The 27,624-nt window shown below is 43.6% G+C and overlaps 1 protein-coding gene across 2 annotated transcripts in view; it reads left to right on the forward strand.

Moving 5' to 3' along the window:
• The window catches only part of TMC7 (transmembrane channel like 7), a 149,322-nt gene that overhangs the window by 76,135 nt on the left and 45,563 nt on the right, over window positions 1–27,624 (forward strand). For both annotated transcript variants that reach the window (XR_012235021.1, XM_073591109.1), the window contains exons 4-8: window positions 19,172–19,333; window positions 19,424–19,506; window positions 22,204–22,349; window positions 22,446–22,593; window positions 24,415–24,588. Coding sequence is in view for 1 of the 2 variants with exons in the window: in XM_073591109.1 (XP_073447210.1) it covers window positions 19,172–19,333; window positions 19,424–19,506; window positions 22,204–22,349; window positions 22,446–22,593; window positions 24,415–24,588 (713 nt within the window). In the remaining variant the exon portion in view is untranslated. The remainder of the gene's footprint in view (window positions 1–19,171; window positions 19,334–19,423; window positions 19,507–22,203; window positions 22,350–22,445; window positions 22,594–24,414; window positions 24,589–27,624) is intronic.

Consider the following 27,624-nt stretch of genomic DNA (forward strand, 5'->3'; position numbering starts at 1 on the left):
CAGTAACATAATGGGGTTAAAAAAAACTAAAATGAGCCCTTTATAGTACAAAAAAGAGCAAATAATCGCTACTGTAAATATTACTTTCACAGTTCTACAGTAAAAAAATGAACCCTTACAGTAGTGATTATCTGCTTTTTTTTGTACTATAAAGGGCTAATTTTATTTTTTTTTAACCCCATTATGTTACTAAAAGACCTGGTTCACATCTATGTGTGTCTTTTGGTGCTTTTTGCAGAAATGCACTACAGTTCATTTACATGGTTTTCTATGGGATACGTTCACATCTATGCTTTTTTTCAGCCACTGCATGTTTGGAAAGGGTCAGGGACTTTTTTTTTAACGCAAAACTGCTTTTTCAATATACTTCAATATACTTCAACAGAGAAGCTGCAGAAAAGCATGTAATGTAAAGTTTTTGCAGCAATTTGTGTTTTTTTTTTGCCCGACAACAAATTGGTCAACAAAATGCAAAAACGCAAATTGCAGCAAAATCACGTGTGCAAAAATCAAAAAGCACTGCAGAAACAGATCACAAGCAAACTGGATAGGTGTGTACCGAGCCTTATGCTGGCCACACGGATCAATTTTCAAACAAGAATATTCATACGAAAAATCTTTATACATTCGCTGAATGAAAGAATGTTGTTTGAAATTTTCACTTGTTTTTAACATCACTGTTTAAAATGAATGTAATCTCTGAACGAAAACCACATACACTGTCTGAAAATTCCTTTGACCAAGAAGTTTTCTATTATTTCCAAATTTTCCCGTCACTGTGGTTGAAAATGAACGTCAATTTGACCCCACTAACGATTACAAAATCGAAAACGAACGTTCTTAAAATTTAATTAAATAATTAAACTTAATTTAATACAAAAATTTGATCTCTGAGTCTGATATTTACCAGATTTACTCTTTAATAGTATATACAGTATATCTCTTCTGTCTGTTATTCTCAGAGTGGATTAGAGATTTTGCTCCCTAACCATATAGTTGGTTATTTATATTTACCACTGCATAGAGATATTTAAGAATAAAGTGCCTTTTTTTAAAAAACTTTACATATTAACTAAATTATACACTACACTTTTTTTTTTTTTTTTGATGTTATTGACCGATTAATTGAAACAATAATCAGCCAACTAATCGATTTTATGAAAATAATCGCTAGTTGCGGCCCTAAAATCTTTGCAAATCTATTAAAAATAAAAAATCCCATGCACAGTGGGGACGGAAAGTATTCAGACCCCCTTAAATTTTTCACTCTTTGTTATATTGCAGCCATTTGCTAAAATCATTTAAGTTCATTTTTTTTCCTCAATAATGTACAAGCAGCACCCCATATTGACAGAAAAACACAGAATTGTTGACATTTTTGCAGATTTATTAAAAAAGAAAAACTGAAATATCACATGGTCCTAAGTATTCAGACCCTTTGCTGTGACACTCATATATTTAACTCAGGTGCTGTCCATTTCTTCTGATCATCCTTGAGATGTGTCTACACCTTCTTCATTTGAGTCCAGCTGTGTTTTATTATACTGATTGGACTTGATTAGGAAAGCCACACACCTGTCTATATAAGACCTTACAGCTCACAGTACATGTCAGAGCAAATGAGAATCATGAGGTCAAAGGAACTGCCTGAAGAGCCCAGAGACAGAATTGTGGCAAGGCACAGATCTGGACAAGGTTCCAAAAATTTTTTTTCTGTACTTAAGGCTCCTAAGAGCACAGTGGCCTCCATAATCCTTAAATGGAAGACGTTTGGGACGACCAGAACCCTTCCTAGAGCTGGCCGTCCGGCCAAACTGAGCTATCGGGGGGGGGGGGGGGGGGGGCCTTGGTGAGAGAGGTAAAGAAGAACCCAAAGATCACTGTGGCTGAGCTCCAGAGATGCAGTCGGGAGATGGGAGAAAGTTGTAGAAAGTCAACCATCACTGCAGCCCTCCACCAGTCAGAGCTTTATGGCAGAGTGGCCCGACGGAAGCCTCTCCTCAGTGCAAGACACATAAAAGCCCGCATGGAGTTTGCTCAGGAACCACCGAAGGACTCCAAAATGGTGAGAAATAAGATTCTTTGGTCTGATGAGACCAAGATAGAACTTTTTGGCCTTAATTCTAAGCGGTATGTGTGGAGAAAACCAGGCACTGCTCATCACCTGTTTTATACAGTCCCAACAGTGAAGCATGGCGGTGGCAGCATCATGCTGTGGGGGTGTTTTTCAGCTGCAGGGACAGGATGACTGGTTGCAATTGAGGGAAAGATGAATGCGGCCAAGTACAGGGATATCCTAGACGAAAACCTTCTCCAGAGTGCTCAGGACCTCAGACTGGGCTGAAGGTTTACCTTCCAACAAGACAATGACCCTAAGCACACAGCTAAAATAAGGAAGGAGTGGCTTCACAACAACTTTGTGACTGTTGTTGAATGGCCCAGCCAGGGCCCTGACTTAAACCCAATTGAGCATCTCTGGAGAGACCTAAAAATGGCTGTCCACCAACGTTTACCATCCAACCTGACAGAACTGGAGAGGATCTGCAAGGAGGAATGGCAGAGGATCCCCAAATCCAGGTGTGAAAAACTTGTTGCATCTTTCCCAAAAAGACTCATGGCTGTATTAGATCAAAAGGATGCTTCTACTGAATACTGAGCAAAGGGTTTGAATAATTAGGACCATGTGATATTTAAGTTTTTTTCTTTTTTAATAAATCTGCAAAAATGTCAAAAACTCTGTTTTTCCGTCAATATGGGGTGCTGTGTACATTAATGAGGGAAAAAAAAATGAACTTAAATGATTTTAGCTAATGGCTGCAATATAACAAAGAGTGAAAAATTGAAAGGGGTCTGAATACTTTCCGTCCCCACTGTACATTAGAGCTGCACGATTATGGCTAAAATGAGAATCACGTTTTTTTTGCTTAGAAGATAGATCACGATTCTGGCAGCGTAACATCATCTTTCACATTAAAACAAAAAAAAAAAATGGGCTAACTTTACGTTTTTTTTTTTTTTTTTTTTTGTTTTTTTTTAATTCATCGAAAAATTGCGTTTGAAAGACCGCTGGGCAAATACAGTGTAACATAAAATATTGCAGCAATTGACATTTTATTCTTTATGGTCTCTGCTAAAATATGTATAATGTTTGGGGGTTCCAAGTAATTTTCTAGCAAAAATGATTGATTTTAACTTAAGAAACAAGTGTCAAAAAAATTTAGACTTTAAGTTGTTAAACTTCCTGCATTTACAGGTCGTTAAAAACTTGGCAGACTGCCTGGATTTTTCCTTTACACACAGAAGTTTAGCCCTTTGATCTAAGAAGGAAGAGTTAGTTACAATGTTTCATGTTAAAAACTTGGCAGATTGCCCGGATGTTTTCTTTTGACAGCTGAGTGAGCAGATAAGTCTCTCCACTTGATATATGAAAGAATTGGAAAACTCTGCAATAGAGATCGTCAGGGAGGTTGAATCGAGATCACAATTTTTTAACGATTAATTGTGCAGCTCTAATGTACATAAGTATTCAAAGCCTTTGCCATGACACTCAAAATTGAGCTCAGGTGCATCCTGTTTCCACTGATCATACTTGAGCTGTTTCTACAACTTGATTGGAGTCCACCTGTGATAAATGCAATTGATTGGACATAATTTGGAAGGGCACACGACTGTCTATATAAGATCCCACAGTTAACAGTGCATGTCAGAGCACAAACCAAGCCATGAAGTCCAAGAAATTGTCTGTGGACCTCTGAGACAAGATTGTATAGAGGCACAGATCTGGTGAAGGCTACAGAAAAATTTCTGCGGCATTGAATGTCCCAGTGAGTACAGTGGCCTCCATCATCCGTAAATGGAAGAAGTTTGGAACCCACAGGACTCTTCCTAGAGCGGGCTGCATGGCCAAACTGAGCGATTTGGGGGAGAAAGGCCCTAGTCGGGGGGTGACCAAGAACCCGATGGTCACTCTGACAGAGCTCCAACGTTTCTCTGTGGAGAGAGGAGAACCTTCAAGAAGAACAACCATCTCTGCAGCATGCCACCAATCAGGCCTGTATGGTAGAGTGGTCAGACAGAAGCCACCCCTCAGTAAAAGGAACGTGACCGCCTGCCTGGAGTTTTCCAAAAGGCACCTGAAGGTACCTCAGTCCATGAGAAACAAAATTCTCTGGTCTGCAAAAAAAGAATGGGAGAAACTGCCCAAAAATAGATGTGCCAAGCTTGTAGCATCATAGTCAAAACGACTTGAGGCTGTAATTGGTGCCAAAGGTGCTTCAACAAAGTATTGAGAAAAGGCTGGGAATAAATAAAAAAAAGACTGATATTATTATCTTTTTTTTTTTTTTTTTTTTTTTAACCACTTGACCACTGGGCACTTAAACCCCCTTCCTAACCAGACCAGCATTGTACTTATATGACATTTCTGTCCTTTTTTTCACAAAAATAGAGCTTTCTTTTAGTGGTATTGAATCACTGCTGGGTTTTTAATTTTTTGCACTATAAAAGAAAAAAGACCGAAAATTCTGTAAAAGAAAAAAAAAATTTTTTTCTCAGTTTTTTGTTATAAAATTTTGCAAATTAGTAATTTTTCTTCATAAATTTTGGGCAAAATTTATACTACTACATATCTTTGGTAAAAATAACCCAAATTGGTGTAAATTATTTGGTCTTTGTGAAAGTTATGGAGTCCACAAGCTATGGTGCCAATCTCTGAAAATTGATCACACCTGATGTACTGACGGCCTATCTCATTTCTTGAGACCCTAACATGCCAGAAAAGTACAAATACCCCCCAAATGACCCCTTTTTGGAAAGTAGACATTCCAAGGTATTTAGTAAGAGGCATGGTGAGTTTTTTGAAGTTGCCATTTTTTCCAACAATTCTTTGCAAAATCAAATCAAAATCAATCAAAATCTCACACACAGCATATGGATAGCACAAAGTACACCCCAAAACACATTCTACTACTCCTCATGAATGTATGGAGATACCACATGCATGAGACTTTTACACAATGTGGCCACATACAGAGGTGCAACATGCAGGGAAAACACCGCCAGGCGTTCTTGGAGCATAAATTACACATCTAAGACTACCTCTTACACTTTTGAAGTCCCTGGAGCACTAGGACAATGGAAACGCCCCAAAAATGACCCCATTTTGGAAAGAAAACAACCCAATGTATAATCTGAGGCATAATGAGTCTTTTGAACATGTCATTTTTTTTTTTTCTACAAGTTTTTGGAAAACGTGTAAAGAAAATGAAAACGCATTTTTTTTTTTTTTTTTTACACAAAGTTGTCCATTTATACAATATTTCTAACACACAGCATGTACATACCAAAAATTGCACCCCAAAATAGATTCTCCTACTCCTCCTGAGTGTGGTGATACCACATGTGGGAGACTTTTACACAGCCTGGCCACATATAGAGGCCCAACATGCAGGGAGCACCGTCAGGTGTTCTAGGGGCATAAGTTTCAAATCTAATTTGACTACCTATTACATTTTTGTGAGGCACTGTAGTGGCATGGATGTGGCATGAATGAGAACTGATGTGGCATGGATGAGCCATGGATGGGGATGGCTGAGTATGGATGGGATGACTGAGCATGAATGAGCACGGCTGGGTGTGGCTGGGTACGTATGGCTGAGGATGGATGGATGGATGAGTATGTATGGCTGAGGATGGATGGATGGATGAGTATGTATGGCTGAGGATTGATGGATGGATGAGTATGTATGGCTGAGGATGGATGGTATGGCTGGCTGAATGGCTGGAGTGGGCACATATCAGCATTGTGGGCACTACACATCCAGCCCACGGTGCTGCAGCACTCTATCTCTCCCCTCTCCACTCGCACTGTACAGATCTGTACAGGGAGGGGAGGGAGGAATCGGACGTGACGCCGGTTTGTTTACATGTGATCGCTCCGTCATTGACGGAGCGATCATGTGGTAAACGGCCGCTGTCAGCGACTATTTACCGTGATCCATGATGTGTCGGGTCAAAACCGTTTTATATTTTGTTAATAAATTTTGCAAACTGGTAATTTTTCTCCTTCATTGATGTACGCTGATGAGGCTGCACTGATGGGCACTGATAAGGCGCCACTGATGGGCACTAAAGGGCATTGATGGGTGGCAGTGATGGGCACTGGTAGGTGACACTGATAGGCAGCACTGCTAGGTGGCACTGATTGGCACCACTGGTGGGCATTGATAGGTGTCACTCATGGGCATTGATAAGTGGCACTGATGTACTGGTGGGCACTGATTGGTGGCACTGGCAGGCGGTACTTGTGGGCACATATGAGGCGGCTTCACCTCTCCCTGCTTGGGACCGATTTCCCTTCAACAGAAGCCAGCGATCGGCTCTTTTTTCTCCTCATGCTGTTAGAGTGAGAAGGAAAAAAAAAAAACGATTACCGATTTTCTGTTTACATCACTAGATTAACTGTCATTGGCTGACAGCTGATCACGTGATGACCCAAGTCTCATTGACTCGAGTGATCACAGAGCGCGCCCTTCAGGGGGGCGTGGCCAGCTTGCAAAGGGGAGGACATCAATAGATGTCCTCCCGGCAAAGCAGATCCGCGCTGTAGCTGTCATTCGGCTATAGCGCGGATCTGAAGGAGTTAAGGAAAATAATGACTTTAATCCATTTTGGAATAAGGCTGTAATGTAATAAAATGTGAAAAAAGTGAAGCTCTGTGAATACTTTCCGGATGCGCTGTATATGTAGTGTTTCCAGTGTCCCTGAATATGAGGGGTTGACCAGCTTAATGCCGCATACACACGATCGGAATTTCCATTACAAAAAACTTGGATGGTTTTTCCGACGAAATTTCGCTCAAGCTTGCCTTGCATACACAGTCACACAAAAGTTCTCTGAACTTTCAACCGTCAAGAACGCGGTGATGTACAACACTATGACGAGCTGAGAAAATTAGGTTCAATGCTTCCGAGCATGCGTCAAATCATTTCCGAGCATGCGTGATTTTTTCGCGTCCGAATTGCATACAAACACATTTTTGGATATGAACTTTTCCCGACTGAAAAATGGAGAACATGCTCTCAATCTTTTGCTGGCTGGAATTCCGCCAGCAAAAGACAGGTGAAGCATACACACTGTCACATTTTCCGACAAAAAGCTCTCATCTGAGTTTTGCTAGCGGCATTTCCGATCGTGTGTACGTGGCATAAGGCCCAATTGTAGCCTGTCCGTTCTTGTGGGCTTCATTAATGCACATTGTGTAACACATGTTAGCATTGCAAAGGTGTGTTTCAGCCCCAAATAAAGAAAAAAAAAACTGCTGATGCATAATTGTAAGCACATTATTTTCCCTATGACTTGGTGCTGTATTTTCGATGCTCTGGTAATTATGGGGTTCTCATATCGGGTAATAATTTATCCAGTTGCCGACATTTGGGGGTTTTTTTTCCATCCCCACATTTTTTGCCCATTTTTAAAAAATAAATTAGGACAGAGAATAACTTTTAGCACTTTTTTTTTTTTTTTCAAATATAAGTTTATTCAAGCATAAGAAAGGGCAATGCCCCAATGTAACATCATGAACAAGTATAAAATTCGAGGACGCAGCCTCTTACAACATCATAACTGAGAACACAGCAATATTATCTTCCATTACAGAGACATATATATTCTGCTAAACAATGTATAAAGTATTCAACACTGCCGTGAGTCCTAAACATATCTGGACGGCCCTTCTGGACGGCCGATTCGACCAGGTTTTGGTGTACAGATCATTTTGATGTCGGGCCGTGAGGATAAGATCCTCCATTTTCCTGATGTCTTCTACTTTTCTGAGCCACATACCCATGGTTGGGGGTTTGGTAGACTTCCACAGTAGTGGGATACATGACTTTGCTGCATCTAATAGATGGCGGATCAAAGATTTTTTTGTATGCTTTGCCCGACATGCTAGTCGCATGTAACAGGAAGAAGCCAGGGTCAGCCAAGATAGGGCGTTCTGTGAATTTTTGTATCGTCTGCTGTATGGTCTTCCAGAACTGCCCCAGCATGGGGCAGGTCCAAAAGATATGGAGAATCGTACCCCGGTCTCCCGGCATCTCCAGCAGAGTCCAGAGGAAGATGGGAAGAACTTTTGTAGTTTTGCAGGTGTATTGTACCATCTGGTGAGTAGTTTAAAATTAGTTTCTTGCATCTTTGTGCATATCGAGGATTTAAATGTGAAGTATAGAATGTTTTGTTTTTGCCGTGACGTAAAAGTACACTGTATATCCCTTTTCCATGCCCTGAGGGCGTGCATAGTTGCCAACATTGCAAAAAAAAAATGTGGGATATTTTTTTGGCTGTAGGTGGAGCCGTACAATAATTAGGGGGCGGGGCATTCGTTTGTAGGCGTGGTTTAGTAAAAATACAAGTGCGACGGTGAAGAATGGGCGTGGTTTACGTGAAATAGTGGACATGGCTTAAATGGGTGTGGCTCAAGAGGGTGTGGTTAGAGTCTCAGATGAATGAGGGATGGAGAGGGAGAGGGGAATGACGGGACAGCAGCCCCAGATCCTACACCATAAAAATATGTGTATTCTAGAAAGTTTAACAATCAGCAGATAAAGATACTCCAAACACCTGGTGTTAGCACTTCAGTCATCCCGGCACCATGGTTGTTATGGTGTTAGGATGATTGAATCGCATTATTTCTATTATTACATTGTAATATAAAATTAAATCGTTCAACTCACCATAATGCCGAATCAGTGGGATCCCTGAGCGTGTCACTAGCCACGTCGCCTGCCACCAGCAGAGTCTGTCCTTGCATCAGGTGTCCCCAGCAGAGTCTGTGCTTGCATCGGGTGCCCCCGGCAGAGTCCCTCCTTGCATCAGGTGCCCCCAGCAGAGTCTGTCCTCGCATCAGGTGCCCCCAGCAGAGTCAGTATAGACCCCCTCAGTGCAGACCCCCCTCCATCAGTGCAGACCCCCCTCCATCTGTGCAGACCCCCCTCCATCTGTGCAGCCCCCCTCTCTATTAGTGCAGACCCTCCCCTTGTCCAGGAGCGGCCGGTGTTCTGCCGAAAAAGTTCCCCTCGGCAAGTAAGGACCCCCTGTACTGCCAGGCGCATCGCTTGCGCAGTACGAGCCGGTGGAAACAGCCGAGCTGAGGAACTTTTCGGCAAGACACCGGCGCCGTGTGTTCAGTGGAGAGGGGAGGGGCCGATCCGTGCAGCTAAAGAAGCCAATTCATTGACTGCACGGATCGAGCCCCCTTCCTCTCTCCACTGAATATTAGGGGGAAGATCGAGCGGCGGCGCCAGCGGCCATTTTACTGGAGCCAGCTGCTCCAAAAATTAAAAAAAAACAACATTCCCGATTTTCCTGATGGAAATCCGAATTCGGGACAGCCTCCATTCGGGACGAGGGTCCCAAAATCTGGATTGTCCCGGAAAATCGGGACTGTTGGCAAATATGGGCGTGTATTTGGTGGTTTTCTGGTGGTGTAATCAACAATTGGTAAGTGGCCGACAGCGTGTGAGGTAGGGCTCCCTCCTCTGAGCAATACGTTTCGTAGGTAGTCAAGGTCCGATCAAGACTTCCAGGAGGAGGTAATGTTTTAAGATAATGATTAAGTTGAAGAGCCCTCCAGAAATCTAGATGAAACGGCCCTTCTGGGCTCATGAGGTCAGCTGTGGAGGGCCACTGACCATTTGTGACAAAGTGGGATGCCTGGAAGTAGCCTAGGCCACGCAGGGATTGAAAGACTGGGTCCATGTATCCTGGAGCGAAATCTGGAGTTCCCAAAATCGGGCGTAACGGGGAGTTAAGAGACATAAGTTGTAAGCGTGTGAAGAGAGATGATAAAGTTTGCGTAGTTACACCTATCAAGGGATAGTTCTAGTAAGTCATGACACCAGGGTGCTCTGTTCAATGGTACTGCACTTTGGGTCTGTTCCAGCTGGGTCCACAATTTAGTGGGCTGATGCCGGTTCCAGTCAATAAGTCTGGTCAAATGGGTTGCTTGCTGGTATTTGCGGAGATCTGGTACCGCCAAGCCTCCATATAGTTTGGGTAGTGTGAGCAGTCGTTTATTAAGTCTGGGCCTTTTGTTTGCCCATAAAAAGTTAGAGAAAAGGGCACTGGTCTGGTCAAAATAATGAGAGGGTATTTGGATCGGTAGAGCCTGTAGAAGGTACAGGCACTTTGGGAGGATGCACATCTTGAGGATGTTGCATCTACCAAACCATGAATGTAACCCTGTGTTCCAAGCGGTAAGTAAGGCCCGGACCGAGGACAATAGTGGAGGAAAGTTCAGAGCAAATAACTGGGACATTTTGGGGGGAATATATGTGCCTAAATATTTTAGGGCTGTGTTAGTCCATTTAAAATTGAAACTATCCCTTAAAGCAGTGAGAAGGCGTGAGGGCAATCCCACACTCATGGCTTCAGACTTGTTAAAATTGATCTTCAGGTTGGAAATACTACCATATGTTTTGAAATCTTGTAGCAAATTGGGGAGAGAAACTACTGTGTTAGTGAGAGTAAACAACATGTCATCTGCATAAGCAGCAATTTTCTGCTGTGTCTCTCCCATAGTCACTCCAGTTATATCCGGGTGGGCACGTACGGTTCGCAGAAAGGGCTCCAGAGACAGGGCGAAGAGGAGTGGGGACAATGGACACCCCTGGTATGTTCCATTCTTGATCGCAAAGGGAGCTGACAGGACTCCATTCACACGGACCCGAGCTGTAGGGTCAGTGTAAATTGAATCAATCCAATTAAGCATCCTGTCTCCCAATCCTACATGTCTTAAGACGGAGGTCATGAAGTTCCAATCCACCCTGTCGAAGGCCTTCTCCGCGTCCGTGCTTAGGAAGATACAGGGAGTCTTATTCTGATTAACTACATGTAGTATGTTGAATACTTTAGTTGTATTGTATTGTCCCTGGCTTCTCTTGTGGGGACAAACCCAACCTGATCTAAATGGATGGGAGGTATGTATGGATCCTAGTAGACAGTAGTTTCGTAAATATTTTGAGATCAACATTAAGTAGTGAGATTGGCCTATAGCTCCCACAGACCGTAGCGTTTTTCCCTTCCTTGGGGATTACCGTAATATGTGCTGTTAGGGTGTCCCTGGGGATATGTGCTCCAGAATCCAGTGAGTTGAAGAGTTTGTGCATGGGTTCTCCCAGGGACGGTAGTAAAACTTTGTAGTATTGGGCCATAAAGCCATCCGGTCCCGGTGCTTTCCCTGATTTCATGGACTCCACTGCCTTCTGTATTTCTTCCAAGGCGATGGGTTTGTCTAGTAACTCACTGAATTCTGCTGGTAGTTTAGGCATACCAGATTTAAGCAGATAATCCTCTATTTGCGGTTGCAGTGTAGGTGTCTTTTGTAAGTTGTAAAGAGAGGAATAAAATTCCCTGAACTCTGTTGCTATCTTCTGTGTGTGTGTAATCTTCTGACCAGAAGACGACATAATGTGGGGGATATAATTAGCAAGGATCTGTTCCCTCAATGATTTGGCAAGTAATTTACCACATTTGTTCCCTGATTCGTACGTTACTTGACGACAAATTTGTAGCGCGGCTTTCGCCCGAAACTGCATTAAATCGGTGATTTTGTTACGTAATTGCATAATTTCCACCTCTCCAGCTGGAGTTTGAGCGTGTTTGTGTCTTGCTTCCGCTAAGTGTAAGTCATGGAGAAGAGATGTCATCTGTATCGAGCGTGTCCGTTTAATGCGTGCCCCATGCTTAATTAAGACTCGGCGGATCACCGCCTTATGGGCTTCTCACATAATTCCGGGGTCGCTGTCAGGAGTATTATTGGTTTTAAAGTAATCATCTAATTCCTTTAGTACATCTTTAAGTACCTCTTCGTCCTGTAGGAGGCTTTCATTTAGTCTCCAGGTCTTTGATCTAGTGGTGATGTTGTCAGTCAGGGCGTGGCAGGGCGTGGTCAGACCACGTAATGGACCCTATCTTGGAATCTAGAAGGGCGTGCAGTTGGGCATGTGGAAGTAGGAAGTAGTCAATCCTTGAGTAATGTTTGTGTAGGGTACGAAAATGATATGAGCATGAGCCCAAGTTTAATTTCTAGCACCACATCCCAAAAAAGAATGTTTAGAACCAAAGAGAGTGGGGATTTTTAAGGTGCACATCAATTGAATAGATATCAAATATTTTTGTATAAAAAGATTCTTATTATATTAGGAAAGTACAATAAAAATATATTTTTTTCACATAAAAATGTAAAAAGGAGATTTATATATGGAAGTGCCACATGTATTTAATTGCAGATGCAGTAACACAGCAAAAACGATGTACTTCCCAACATGTTTCGCCCATCTGTCGGGCTTCCTCTGGTCACACGCAGAATACACTGCCTTCTAGCGAAAAACATATAGCAATAGTTGTATGTTAGAACAGAACATGAGTACAGAAAATATGGATTCATTTATTCAAATTGCATGCATGTGCATCTTGGCTGTCACAGTGCGATTGCCTACATGTATCTCCTAGAAGAAGGGGGGGGAGAGAGGGGTGAACGGGGTAGGTCTGCCAGGATAAATGCTGCCACCGTACCGAGGGAGCCCTGCGCTGAAGGTGAGCGTAGATGGTACAAAAAGGCCAGCTAAAGTATAGAAGAAAACGATAGTGTCTTATAATGTGTGAGGGTAAGCTGGAAATAGCCTTCACATCATCATGGCACACAATAAATAGTAGGGTTAACACTCACAGAGGCAGATACGGCAGCTGACTTAATGCCAGGGACCACACACCTCCCAGGATACAAATCACTTTAAAGGAATACCTAATAATTAAACACAAAACATACTATGTAGTACCTGCTGCTCAATGTCAACAGTAAAGAGGACCAAGTCCTTCAGTATAAGCATCAGAGCGGTCACAAGCATGATAAATTTAACACAAATAAGCTAATTAGGTGAGTACCTGAGTGGAGTGTTTGATGTGCATGGGTCCCTTGGTTTCTGCAGCATAAACTGGCAGCTAACAGCGGCTTTAAATACCATCCATCCGGTTCTAATACCGGAAGCGGACCATGGACTGGGCTGCACAGGTGTAAGCATCGTCGTGGCTGCTTACTCCCCTGTCTGCCGCCGGGTCCTAAGATCCGGAAGGCAGGACAAGACAGGGAGCTCCCTCTGGTGGTGAACGGGAGAAATCTCAGGTCTCAAGAGATACAGTGAGATAAAGAGGCCAGGACAGCAGACACATGACAGCACAGTGAGACGGGTGCCCTGAGGGAACAGAGACACCCTGGGTGTCCATACGGTCACCCAATGATGCGCAGGAGAGCCCCGATGGGCAAAAGCATCCCCCCCATGAAAACGGATGACATGGCAAACCGATAATGGGATGTAACTGGGTCCTGGAAAGCAACGCATAAGACAGGAGGATGCACATGCATTTACAGAAAAAGAGAGAAATTTTGATTGTGTTAAAAACATCTTTGAGAGCAATTGTTTTGGTAAAGCTATAATGTTGAATGATAATTATAGCTAAGTTGAAATACATGCAGTCTTGGTTTTCACATTTGTTGCCATATCTAATATTTTGTGACTTTGTCTGTTTTATTCTATTCATTTTTCAAGCTATTGTATTCTTGCTTTATTGTAATATATATTAAAAAAAGTTCTCTCTTTTTCTGTAAATGTATGTGCATCCTCCTGTCTTATGCGTTGCTTTCCAGGGCCCAGTTACATCCCGTTATCGGTTTGCCATGTCATCCTTTTTCATGGGGGGGATGCTTTCGCTCATCAGGGCTCTCCTGCGCATCATTGGGTGACCGTATGGACACCCAGGGTGTCTCTGTTCCCTCAGCAGGGCACCCGTCTCACTGTGCTGTCATGTGTCTGCTGTCCTGGCCTCTTTATCTCACTGTGTCTCTTGAGACCTGAGATTTCTCCCGTTCACCACCAGAGGGAGCTCCCCATCTTGTCCTGCCTTCCGGACCTTAGGACCTGGCGGCAGACAGGGGAGTAAGCAGCCACGACGATGCTTACACCTGTGCAGCCCAGTCCATGGTCCGCTTCCGGTATTAGAACCAGATAGATGGTATTTAAAGCCGCTGTTAGCAGCCAGTTTATGCTGCAGAAACCAAGGGACCCATGCACATCAAACTCTCCACTCAGGTACTCACCTAATTAGCTTATTTGTGTTAAATGTATCATGCTTGTGACCGCTCTGTGCTGCTCTGATGCTTATACTGAAGGACTTGGTCCTCTTTACTGTTGACATTCAGCAGCAGGTACTACATAGTATGTTTTGTGTTTTATTAGGTATTCCTTTAAAGTGATTTGTATCCTGGGAGGTGTGTGGTCCCTGGCATTAAGCCAGCTGCCGTATCTGCCTCTGAGAGTGTTAACCCCTACTATTTATTGTGTGCCATGATGATGTGAAGGTTATTTCCAGCTTACCCTCACACATTATAAGACACTATCGTTTTCTTCTATACTTTAGCTGGCCTTTTTGTACCATCTATGTTCACCTTCAGCGCGGTGCTCCCTCGGTACGGCGGCAGCATTTATCCTGGCAGACCTACCCCGTTCTCCCCTCTTCCCCCCCCCTTCTTCTAGGAGATACAGGTAGGCAATCGTACTGTGACAGCCAAGCAAAGCAGTGTATTCTGCATGTGACCAGCATCCCCTGAGGAAGCCCGACAGATGGGCGAAACATGTTGGGAAGTACATCGTTTTTGCTGTGTTACTGCATCTGCAATGTGCAATCTGCACATGTGGCACTACCATATATAAATCTCCTTTTTACATTTTTATGTGAAAAAAATATATTTTTATTGTACTTTCCTAATAAAATAAAAATATTTTTATACAAAAATATTTGATATCTATTCAATTGATGTGCACCTTAAAAATACCCACTCTTTGGTTCTAAACACACGTTTGTGTGGGGTAGAGTAAAAGGTGTAGTCACGTTCAGTCGGGTGGAGGAGTCTCCAGACATCAATCAACTGTGCCTTGTGTAGTGTCCTGGATATTCGTTTCCTAATGTTAGGTGCGACTGAAGAATTCCCTGAGGAAGTGTCCTCAGAAGGAATTAGCGGGACATTAAAGTCACCGCCTTTTATGAGGTGGCCCCCAGTTAACTCCAATAGGGCATCTATGATTTTGTTAAGGAAGTGGTCTTGGTGACAGTTAGGTGCATAGATGTTTGCAAGGGTCACCTGAACACCACCAATCTCACCCCTAAGGAACCAAGTATCTTCCCTCCGGATCAGATTTTATATCCGTACACTTCCAAGGAACTCTATTTGAGATGAGTATGGACACTCCCCTGGTCTTAGTGGACCCATTAGTGGAGAGGTACACCAATGGGAAGAATTTATTTTTCAATATGGGAAGGTTACCACTTTTAAAATGTCTCCCGGAGTAGTGCCAGGTCCGTCCTATGGTGTTTTAGGTCATGTAAGAGCATCCATCTTTTTTCCGGCACGTTTAAGCCTTTCGTATGTAATGAAAAAACATTCACCGCCTCCATGTTGCCCGGAAGAGGGGAGGGATAGGGTTCAGAGGCCAAGAAAAGTGGGAGAGGGACAAGCGAGAAGGGGGAGTAGAATAGTAAAGAGGAGAAAGAGAGAAAAGTAAGAAAGAGAGTGAAATGGTATCTAAAACGCACTAAATGAGTGCAATAGCTATACTCCAAAGGAGTGGCACAATAGTGCTATAATGCTCCCCAGACCAAGTCTGGTAATCGAGCGTAGGCCTAGTTTGGGTTGTGGAAAGAAATAGCCAGTGAGGAGTCCACTGACTACCCCTCTCAATCCCCTAATATGGTGATATGTGACATAGTACTTGCGGTGACGGTCATAAGGCTGATTGAGAGAAAGTATAAGCTAGTTTTTGCACAGATAGGATGCAGTTTTCCAGATAAACTGTGCATATAATTACTTCGTCTACAGTCATTATACTTACTCCCAGCCAACTCCTACCAATAACGATAAGCTTCCTACTCTTTATAATTGCTAAACATTGAGTACAAACTTGTGAACCCACTTCTATGTGTCATCTATAAAATACCTCCTTTCTCCAGAAGGAGGGCCCAAACAGCGGGTAGGTAAGATAGAGAACGGAGGTCTCCCGCCAGTCACTCCACAACCCACCCACATATACACCATCCCCCCTCCCAGTCAGGCATAGATCCGAAGGCAGACGTGGTCTTCAGATCTAGGTAGATACCATCCATAAATATAGACCACATTATTACCCTCCATTGCTCATGCACATAAATCCGGAGACTCTAAACAATGGAGGATGGTGGCGACCGCCCCTCCCCCCTACCGCCATCCATCTGGTATCACACTTGGCGCAGCTTTGGACGAGAGGAGGGAGGGTCGAGCACCCCCACCCAGGCACAGACAACAAGCATACTGGGGATAACCTAGGTTTATGTGATATGTTCTTTAATATGGCCTAGTGCTATTCATGTTGAAGGTTCATATGGCATCGACTATGATAACTCCCCCACAGCCGGGGGTAACCCAATTACCTGTATATAAATATGCTTCTTGGCCTGCAGTCAACATTAGAGGCCACAGGGCCATACAAACATGAACCGTGTATACTATCTACAGATTGGTAAGTCTCTTGGGACTCTCCACCTAGAAGCAGCGTCTGAGGGGCGTCCATTAATACACATCTCGGCATGGCCGAAGGTTACCTCCTATGGTGTCTTGGTGTTGGTGTCTCTTAATAGGTTCCGGTATCTTTCCGGGATTACCTGCAATGGTGCATGGAAGGAGATGAGAAGTCTGTGCTATGATGCACGTCGGCTCCATTGTCTAGTAAAAGAAAAGGGGGGGATGCCCACGGGCATTGCTGGGTAACCGGCACAAGTAAGCGGGTCACAATAAACAAGACAGGGGCAAAGTGAGCTGATTGAAGCTAAATTGAAGTTTGGGCTGGGAGAAAGCTCCATGATCACAACTCACGTGTCACCTCATCGGGACGTGCCGGGTTCTCCTCCGAGATCTCTGCTGGCAGGGAAGTGAGGGGAGTCTCTGCGTGGCGGGTCCCGAACTGCCCATCGGTCTCGGGACAAAAGCAAGCCAGTCTGGGACTGGCTCAGTAGCCAAGAAATCAAAAAAGGCTGGCAACTCCGTCGGAGTGCGCGAGGTGAAGGAGGCAGCTCCGTTACGAAATGTAACCGCCAGGGAATAACCCCAGCGGTATGTACAACCCTGTCGTCTGGCTAAGTCCAGGGCCGGTCTCAGGAGGGCTCTTCTCTGGAGCATGGCTCTCAACAGGTCTGGGAGAATTTTGATTGCAGCTCCATCAAACTCCACATCGCCATGTTCCCATGCCTTGCGAAGAATGAGCTCCTTCTGAGTATACCTATGAAGCCTGCAAAGAACGTCACGTGGTCTGTCCAGGTCCGAGGACTTGGGTCCCAGGGTTCTGTGAACCCGATCTAGTTCCAGTAGAGGCGGTATGGTTCCCAGGACTTTTTGAAAGACGACCGTGACCGTCACCGCCAGATCCTCTGACCCCGTAGCCTCAGGAATGCCCCGCAGCCGCAAGTTGTTGCGGCGGCTGCGGTCTTCCAAATCCTCTAAATGGAGTTGCAGGTCTGTGGTCTGAGCAGCCTGTGACTCCTGCGAGCGTTCCAGGGCAATGACCCGCCGTGTGAGGGACGAGATCATTAGATCGCTAGAGTCCACACGTTCTGTGAGTTCATGCATCTCTGTCCTGAGCTCCTGAATGTCCCGACTATGTGCTTCCTCTACCCGGAGTATCAGGGACTCCATGTCTGATCTAGAGAGTAGAGCCTCAATGTCCGGCTTGGTGGGGAGGGCTAGCAGTATGCTCTGGAGGTCTTCAGGTATGTCACCAAGACGTTGAGACGAACCAGCCATGTCTTCCCGGAATACCGCTGGAAAGTCTGAAGCAGCAGAAGAGTTGGGAGATGCCGGCGAGTCCAACTTACTTGTCCCAACCATAGACTGAACACGTGGTGAAGTCGCAATGGCGCCCGGTGAGGTCATCTGCGGATCCTTGAAGTATCTCTTTATGCCGCTCCGGGGAGTCAGTGACCGTGGACCTCTGGCCGATGAACGTGTCCTGTACCTTTTTGGTAGTTATCATGCCTTACATCCACTTAGTGAAAGCCGTCAATTTGCGGGAAGGAGAGGGACAATGCCGGAAGATCTCAGCAAAGGCTTCCTCACTCGGCCATTACTAAGCCACGCCTCCTTTTAGCACCTTTTAAGCAGTTCAGATAAAAGCTTTTGAGAACCTTCTGAGTTGTAAAACTAATGCCGTGTACACACGGCGGACTTTTCGGCATCAAAGGTCCGACGGACTTTCGAAAGAAACGGACTTGCCTGCACACGATCAAACCAAAGTCCGACGGATTCGTACGTGATGACGTACGATCGGAATAAAATAAGGAAGTTGATAGCCAGTAGCCAATAGCTGCCCTAGCATTGGTTTTCGTCCATCGGACTAGCATACAGACGAGCGGATTTTTCGACCGGACTCTTGTCCGTCGGAAAGATTTGAAACATGTTCCAAATCTAAAGTCCGTCTGATTTTTGAAAGAAAGTCTGCTGCAGGTCCGAAGCCCACACACGGTCGGATTGTCCGACAGATTCGTCCCGTCAGACCAGTCCGGTCGAAAAGTCCGCCCGTGTGTACACGGCATTAGATTTCGAGTTTAACAAAACCAAGAAACAAAGAAATGCAAGTTAATTGCAATAATTTTTTTTTTTTTTTTAAATGAGGCTAGCTGGACTGCACAGTGTGCATGGATTTTAGGGGTTCTATGGTTCTGCAGGCCTATTATTTATTTTTTTGGATGAAGCTCAGAACTCTCTTGAAACAAATAAATAAGTGAAGATTTAAGCTGATACTCTTCTAGTATGATAGTTCCAAAAAAGGCTGTCGGATAAGCTTTGGGTGGCCATAAAAGGATTGTGGTAACAGACTGTAAAAATCCAAATACTGTAATATAAAATTTCTATACCATGAGTAATTTAGTTGTTAAGAACATAAAGTGTATATGGTGATAGTGTTTAACCATCTATCACTAATTCTGCTTATAGCCCAAACTGTCTTCTATCATAGCTATACATGGATTCTGTTACATAATTGTTTTAATATATATATATATATATATATATATAATTTTTATTTATTGTTTTCAGGTAAATTTGGCACTGGCATTGGGTCTTATTTCTCTTTTCTGAGATTCTTAGTGATGCTGAATTTTGTCATATTCCTACTGATGTTTTGTTTTACAACACTGCCAGTTGCCATTTCCATACAAGGAATTTTTAACAGCAGCCAAATCATTGCCTCTGGCATTGGTAAGTTGCAACTTTTGTTAACTATGACCACTGCAAGCACTTTCAAACCTGTAATTTATTTCTACATCTTGCCTTTTTTTTTCTTGGCAGCACCTGAATGTGCAGAGTACTCACCAGTCAGCAAAGGACTTCTGTATTTCTACAATAATATTATAGACTTTCTTTCTGGAACGGTATGTGCTTTGTCTTCTGTAGAGCTACTGTCATCCCACTGACAACAAAGAGAAGTACTGTTTGGTTGCCATACAAGGCAAATTCCATTCTTGTGAGGGTACACAATGGAGATCCCTTTCTCATGGAAAGTCCACAATGTCTATTCACATGCCTAGTGTTCAAAGTAGGCTTCAGTTTGGTCTCCAGTATCTACACTTATCTGACTTTTAGGTTCCATTCACACCTAGGCGATTTGAATTGCGGACGGAATCTGCGCGATTCCAATTTGCGGGAGGCGTTTGCAATGCCATTATTTAATGGCACCCCAATCACGTTGCGATTTTTGCCATGCAACAAATCGTGGCAAAATCGTGGGCAACACACATACCAGGATTCCCTTGTGCACGATTTGTGACGCGGCAAAATGGCACCACAGTTTGGTGCGCCATTAAAAAGTAATGGCATCGCAAACGCGCCCCACGTTTTGCCTCGATTTGAAATCGCAACGATTCTGCCCGAGATTCAGATCGCCCAAGTGTGAATGGAGCTTTAGGATAGGTTTAGCAAAAAGTTATTGTGTCAGTGACGAGGTATAGTTGGTACTTTTTGTTTGTTTATTTTGTTTTTGTCTAGTAGCTATTTTGTGACATATGTATTCTTTTGGTTAGTGTTCAGTACTTTAACCAATAAAACCACTAAAGCCATTTATTGCCATCTGGGCTGTGCTGTATGGCTTTTTCAATTTTTAGTAATTGCTTTCCCTCTGCCTGTCTTGTTGTTGTATTGAGGGTTACAGGAGGCTGATATAAAAAAAAAATCAGATACTTATATTTGTTGCATTTAAAATTGTTTTAGAGAATAATGTATGAAAAGTGTTCTATAGGGAAAGCCTTACTTCCAATAGCAAATGGTTTGAATCTCTCTTATTTTATTTGCCTACATGGTTTCCAGCTCCAACTTTTTAAATGTGGCTATGGACAGTGAAATATGTTTAAGGCTTAGCAAGCAGTAGAATGGTCACTCTGCCAAAAACAGATATTTCTGTTTTTTATTGGTTGTTAATCGTCTGAATAACCCTCTGGCATCTCACATTCTTAGGTGACTTAAATAAAAGTTATTACAAGCCCAGTAATGGTAATTCATTAATTCTTTTGCCATCTCCATAATATGAACAGATAATCCCATTGTGCATGACACCACCTCATATTAGGTGCTGCAAGTGAAAATTTCAGACCCTTAGATAATCAGAAGCTGGTGAAAATTTCAATCTGACAATATTTCAATTTCTAAACATTCAGGTTGCTTGATTGCCTCTAGTTTAATTATTTCTTAAATCGTTGATCTAGAACAAGTATGCAGACAGTGAAATCAAACCTGTTCATCTCCATGCTTGTTCCCAGTAAGTGTATTTAAACCGTAAAATTGAACTTCAACTATTTTGCTGATTTTTGGTCTGTTTATACAATTGAAAATGTTTTTGTTATATCTGTTTAATAAGTGCAAATATATACTTGTTGTACCTTCCAGAAATCCAATGAATGTTTAACTTTCTGTCCTCTATGCTTCTGCTGCACAGTTTTCTGTTAGCCATGTTTTCAGCCCTGCCCAGACTACAGAATCCCCCTCCCCTAATTAAATAGAGATAGGAAAAGTTGGAGGTGATCTGTAGGCATTACACACTTCTGCCTAAGGCAGGGGTCTCCAAACTTTCAAAACAAAGGACCAGTTTACTGTCCTCCAACCTTTGGGGGGGGGGGGGCAGACTATGGCCAGTGGGAGTAGAATATGCCGTGGCATTGGTGGGAGTAAACAGTGCCATAGGCTTGGTGGTCAGTGAGATTTAAGCAAATTACATTATTGGTGTCAGTGGGAGGAATTGTGCTCCATCATTGGTGTCAGTGGGAGGAATAGTGCCCAATCTTAGGTGTCAGCAGAAGAAAACGCACCTTGTATCAGTGGAAGGAATAGTTCTACAAGGGCCAGATAAAGGCAAGCAAAGGGCAACATCTGCCCCGCAGGCTGCAGTTTGGAGACCTCTGGTCTAAGGTAGCAACCTCGGCTGTACTGTAGCTTCTCCATAGGTACAGTATGGCGAGTGAGTGTTGACACCTTAGGAAAGCAAGTGTGTTAATGGCAGGCTTATCAGAAGAAAATAAGAGAAAAACGTAGTAAAGAAAACTAATACAGCCACAAAACCTAAGAACTGGTATACTGCAATAAATGAACTATTTGTTCTTGTGTACACATACACTTTTTTAGGTCTCATTCACATGGGATTTTATTGCCAGATGCAGCAAGAATCCAGTGGTTTCCTGCAGCTGGATTCACAGGTAAATGCAGACAGTTGCTGCGGCTCAGCATGTACAAAAAAAAATGACAGGCTGACAGCGGCCACAGCTGTCTGCTGCTGTTTGAATAAAATCGCACATAGAGAGATTATCTGTGGTTGGGGAGAGACGATTGCCCTGGGGGAAAACCAATGCGGCCTTTGTTAGCCCGTCATTGATTTTGTTAAAAGCTGACTGGCTGAAGCTATTCTCATCTATTTATGAATCCAGTTGCTGTAGTCCGCTGGATTTGTTGACACAGATGGCAATATAATCCCATGTGAATGAGGCCTAAGCAACAGCAGCTTATACTTTTCCTCAGTACAGGCTTCCTTTAACCAAGGCTCAGTTTTAGTAAAAATATTACAATACTGTGTTTGTTTCTTGCAGGGTTTTCTCGAACTGACGTATCTGTTCTATGGTTATTACACCATAGACACAGTCACTGTTTACATCGTCCAATATAGTCTGCCTCTTGCCTATATCATGGTCACGTTTGCCTATTTGCTCCTAAGCATTGTCTGGATTGTAAAGAGGTAAAGTTTTTTCTTTTTCCTTTGCTGACTACCTATTGTTATTTTCCAGCTGGTTTGTTATGCATTCATAATTTTGGCGAATTACAATTTTTTCAGGGCAGTAAAAGGTTTTAAGCAGAGCCTGGTACTTGATAAAGATCGGTTTCAGAGTTACTGTAATAAAATATTTGCCGGCTGGGATTTCTGCATCACAGACCAGAATTATGCTGATCTAAAGCACAGCAGTCTTTCGCTTGAGTTAAAAGTAAGTTCTCTGGAGTTATTGTGTTTGAGACATGATTGTGCACCTCTCGCTGCTGGGGATCAGTAGAACCTGTTTTTTACATTTTTAGATTCACAGGAGGAGAGCACACAGTTTGACCTATGAGAACAATGACCGCCAAGCTACATAACTTATGTTACAAAGAATTTTAATCTCACCATTGAAAGCAAAACTCATGTTTTTGCTTAGAGCAGTGGTTCTCAACTCCTGTCCTTGGGACCCACTATCATGTCAGATTTTAAGTATTACCTTGGGAAGATTCAGACTTGAATACTGCAATCACTGAGCAGCAAATTATATCACCTGTGATGCATTTCAGTTATCTTGCAAACCTGGCCTGTTAGTGGGTCCTGAGGACAGGAGTTGAGAACCACTGGCTTAGAGCAACTTCCTCTACAGGCTACTTGTATACAAAATTTTAAACAAAAATTTAGACCAGTGATTCTTAAAATAAAACAGTTTAGTAAACATGAAATTTCACATTCTCTCCCCTATCAATTCTGGCATATAAAAGGAAATAGGAGGGACTGCCATATACACATGATCTGTACCTCTTTTGAAACAAGGAAAAAGCTTATGGGAAAATCACTGAACCAATTGCATAGGCAGGAACTGGTATTTTGGGACTTTCTATGCAAATATAAAAAAATTTTGGCAGTTGAAGAGCTTTTTACATATTTAAAGCCCAACTCCAGGTTCTTTTCACACTGAATTGATGCCGGTTCACACTGCAACACAGTGGGGAGGTGTAATACATTAAGCAGCAATAAAATGCAGATATGTAGCGCTTTACCACAGCCCAACTACAGCCAAAGCTACTTTCACACTGAGGCGGTTTTCAAGCGCTTTAGCGCTAGAAATAGCATCTGAAAAGCGCCTCCCATTCATTGCAGTGTGTCTTTTCACACTGGAGAGTGTGCTTGCGAAACATTATGAAAAGTCCTGCAAGCAGCATCTTTGGGGCGGTTTGGGAGTGCTGTAAATAGCGCTCCCAAGACGGCCTGCCCATTGCAATGAATGGGCAGCTCTTTCAAAGTGCTATGAAGGCATCGCAAAACGGGGCTTTTTTGGTAGAAAGCACCCCGCTAGCGGTCGAAGAGCGCTTTTTACAAAAAAATGTTTTTAAGGTGCTGGCCATTTTAGGGCTAACGGCCTGGGCGCTGCCAGTGTGAAAGGGGTCTAACTGCCCCTGCACTGACAGCAGCCAGCTGTTTTAGAATGCAGTGCTGTGTTAAATGTCGCCTAGCATCGTTCAACCCTTCCTATGAGCCAACTGCATGCAGCATCATTCATCATGAGCCAACTGTGTACTGCCTTATATTACTGTGCATAGGTAACAACATTTTGACTTGTGAGCACCATTGAAGCCTGCGAAATGCACTGCAGACAAAAGACAGCGGTTGTCACGTGACAGCCATTATAGTTTCATAATAGAGGCATTTCTACTTCAAATTTAATAAATGTAGAGATGGATATAGGCTTAGTGTGTATTTGGGAACCTGGAAATGGACTTTAAATGGTATGTTGGTTTAAATGGTTGTTTTTTAATAACATTAAATTACAAAATGATTGTATTTATTGTATCACTGTTCCTTAGATGAGAGTCCATTCATAGTCCCCATATCCTGTCAAATGTATCCAGACTCCTCTTTACTGACCTGTATGGCTTAACAGACGGTATAAATATGACCAGCGAACTTTGTTTGTTCCAATTTAGCGTGCATTTAAAAGCTTCTCTTCAGAAAGATAATTTTGGAAACATAAAATAAAAGTACTTTTATAACTTCACTGTTATTTTTACAGACAGACTTGGCAGAAGAAACGGAACGCCAGAGGAAAGAGAAGCGGACACGGAGAGAGACCATGAGAATCTATGCCTTGCGCTTGTTTTTGAATATCATTGTGATCTCAATATTGGGTGGTTGTTTCTATGCAGTCTACTTTGCTACAAGCTATTCACAAGAGTACAATAGCCCTGTAAGTAATCTATGTCAGAGAATCCGCTTTATCGACTGGGTTTCTAAATGGCTATCTTTTATCTTAATGTTGTCATGGAGCCAGAGCAGAGTATACACGCATTGTTGTGTGTTGTTTTTTTTTTTTTTTTTTGTTTTTTTTTTTTTAACAAAAAAACTCAGAGATCCCTGAATCAACACAAACAGGGGTGCAGATGCAGGGATCTCCCCCACTGCTTTGTTGTATTCTGACAGAGGGACCAAGAAAACACAGATGAGTGCTGCAGCCATGGCTGCAAGCACTGAGTGAATTCTGGTTTTCCAGCATGACCATTTGACAGAAGCCAGTCATTAGACCGTCTTCTGTGGAACAGACAGCGGTGCACATGCACCAAATTTTGGTACGTGTTGTCAAGCCTAATTTACTAAATTCAAATGAGCTGCTCACTGTGGCATAGTTTCACTTTGCAAAGAATACCCAACCAAGTGCAAAAATATCATTAAAAAAAACGCATTTTGACATACTTGGAGGATGACAGCAGAGCTGTACCCCCCTTTACTATGCTTGGAAACAAATTTCCTTTGCAAAGCGAACAGCCTGTTTGCCTTACGTAAATCAACCCCTATCGTTTAAATTCTTAACAGGCTTTCTTCCTGAAACATCAAGCCCCAAATACAGTTTAACTAGCGAAAGGTTGGATTGTGAAGGTAACCTGTACAGTTTTACAGATTGCAGCTGGTGTGTTCAGGTTTGGAAGTGGCAAGCTTGTGATTAGTGGCAGCATGCAACACATTCAGTTTTTCTTTTTCCCTTTGTTCTGTCCAAGCAGCTCATTCTAAAGAATCGCACTGAGTCCTGTGTTTGAAAAGGCAGCAGTGAGGTTGCTGGAGCACACGGAACTGAAAGTCACAGTTAAAGAGTACCTAAAACAAACCTGGTTGCTTGATATTGCTAAGTTACACCTTAAAAACAAACCTAACCGGGTCAGGCCGTTCCCCTGAATGCTCTCCATTATTGATATATTGGGCACCTAAATGTCATCGTTATTCCATGGTCTCATGGAATACAAGGGGTCTTAATTCCCCAGTGAAGCGGTCACTGGTGTTCCAGTTTCTAAAATCCCATAACCCTCACATTTGCGTCCTCCAGGAGACCCACTTGGTGGGGAGGAAGATCCTTAGCCTTAAGAAACCCTGGGTTGGCCATCACTACCATTCAACATATTCAAACTTTGCCGGGGGGTTGGCATACTTGTGCGCAAGTCCCTACCGTTTCAGCTTCTGGGGTTGGTGCTCGACCCGGATGGACGATATATAATAATGCATGCAAAGGTAGAGAGCCTGGAGGTGGTGCTGGTGGTATCTATATTCCTCCCCCTGCCTCAATCAGATTACTCCATAAACTGGGCCCCCTTCTTGCTAAGTACAGTACAGATAACCTATTGATTACGGGGGACTTTAACATGTCGCCTAATCCGGGGTAGACCGCTTTAAATCCACTGGAGGACCTACCTCAGAATTATCGGTCTGGGCAGAAACATATGGGCTAACGGACCTGTGGAGGTGGCAACATCCCTCAGACAAATCTTTTACCTGTCACTCAGCCACTCACAGAACTCTCTCACGCATTGACTTTGGTATGCGGGGAGACCTCTGTTGCCCAGGGTGCAGCAGATATCAATCCTTCCAAGGGGTATATCCGATCATGCTCCACTGCTCCTCAAGCTGTCCTTGAAGGGGTCTCCCACGGATAGATTGTGGAGGTTATCAAGATTCTGTATCTCTGACCCGGAGGTGGATTCCGGACTCCGCATACAAATGGACGCCTACTGGGCAACTAACCTTGGGTCGGCCCCAGCAGCGGTAGTGTGGGATGCCTTTAAGGCCTCCTCGAGAGACCATTATCAATCACTCATTGGTGGAGTCCGTAGACAGAATAAGGCAGACTTGGTCAGGGCTGAGGATAGGGCCGCCTCTTTGGAGCGGCAATATACTCAAAACGGAGATCCAGAACTTCATGCTAAGCTCCAGGAGAGCACCAGGGAGGTTATGCTTATCCGCACATCACTTACCAAAAAGAAGCTGCTCCAGCAGACGCAGAGGATCTTTGAGGAGGATGAACGTGGGGGTCGATTGCTGGCGTGGTTAGTCAGGGAACAGTTGGCCTCTATGAGTGTCCCATCACTGGTTGACGGAGATGGAGTCAGACAGACTTCCTCCAGGGCGATCAATGAGGGCTTCGCGTCTTACTATACTGAACTTTACTCTTCTCGGGTTGACTACTCTATGGAGGATCTGCATATATACCTTTCAGATGTAGACTTCCCTGTTCTGACTGAAACATATAGAGATCAACTTGACTCTCCCATTACCCTCAAGGAGGTACACCAGGCCATCTCCTCACTCCAGGCCGGGAAAACACCAGGTCCAGATGGGTTCCCCACTGAATTTTACCGAATGTATGCTGAGGAACTGGCCCCCAAATTTCACTCCATGCTCCTGGCTTCATTGAGGGATGGGATCCTGCCGGCCTCCATGTCAGAGGTGGTGATAGTGGTCATCCCTAAGCCGGGCAAGGATCCCGAACTCTGCAAGTCCTATCGCCCGATTTTCTCTGATCAATGTGGATGCCAAATTACTGGCCAAAATCTTGGCAAACAGGCTGAGCCGGGTGATCACGGCCTTGGTCCACCCGGATCATTCTGGCTTTATGCCGGGCAGAGGAACGGACATCAATATTCGTAGGCTATTTACCCATATAGACTTAGCTGCAGAGGGGGATACGGGTGTGGTGGCAGCGCTTGAGGCTGAAAAGGCATTCGACTCTGTCAAATGGCTTTTCCTATGGGAGGTATTGGAACGCTTTGGATTTGGGCCCAGGTTTATTTCCTGGATTCAACTTCTATACAGGGATCCGACTGCCTGGATACAGGTTAATGTCCTGTTGTCCCCCCCCCCCCTTTAGACTGCAAAGGGGTACCAGGCAGGGTTGTCGCCTGTCCCAGGGACTCTTTGCACTGGCAATTGAGCCCATGGCAATCCTCCTAAGCCAAAATCC

This window comes from Aquarana catesbeiana, linkage group LG06 (assembly GCF_042186555.1).
Source record: "Aquarana catesbeiana isolate 2022-GZ linkage group LG06, ASM4218655v1, whole genome shotgun sequence".
Classification (NCBI taxonomy): domain Eukaryota; kingdom Metazoa; phylum Chordata; class Amphibia; order Anura; family Ranidae; genus Aquarana; species Aquarana catesbeiana.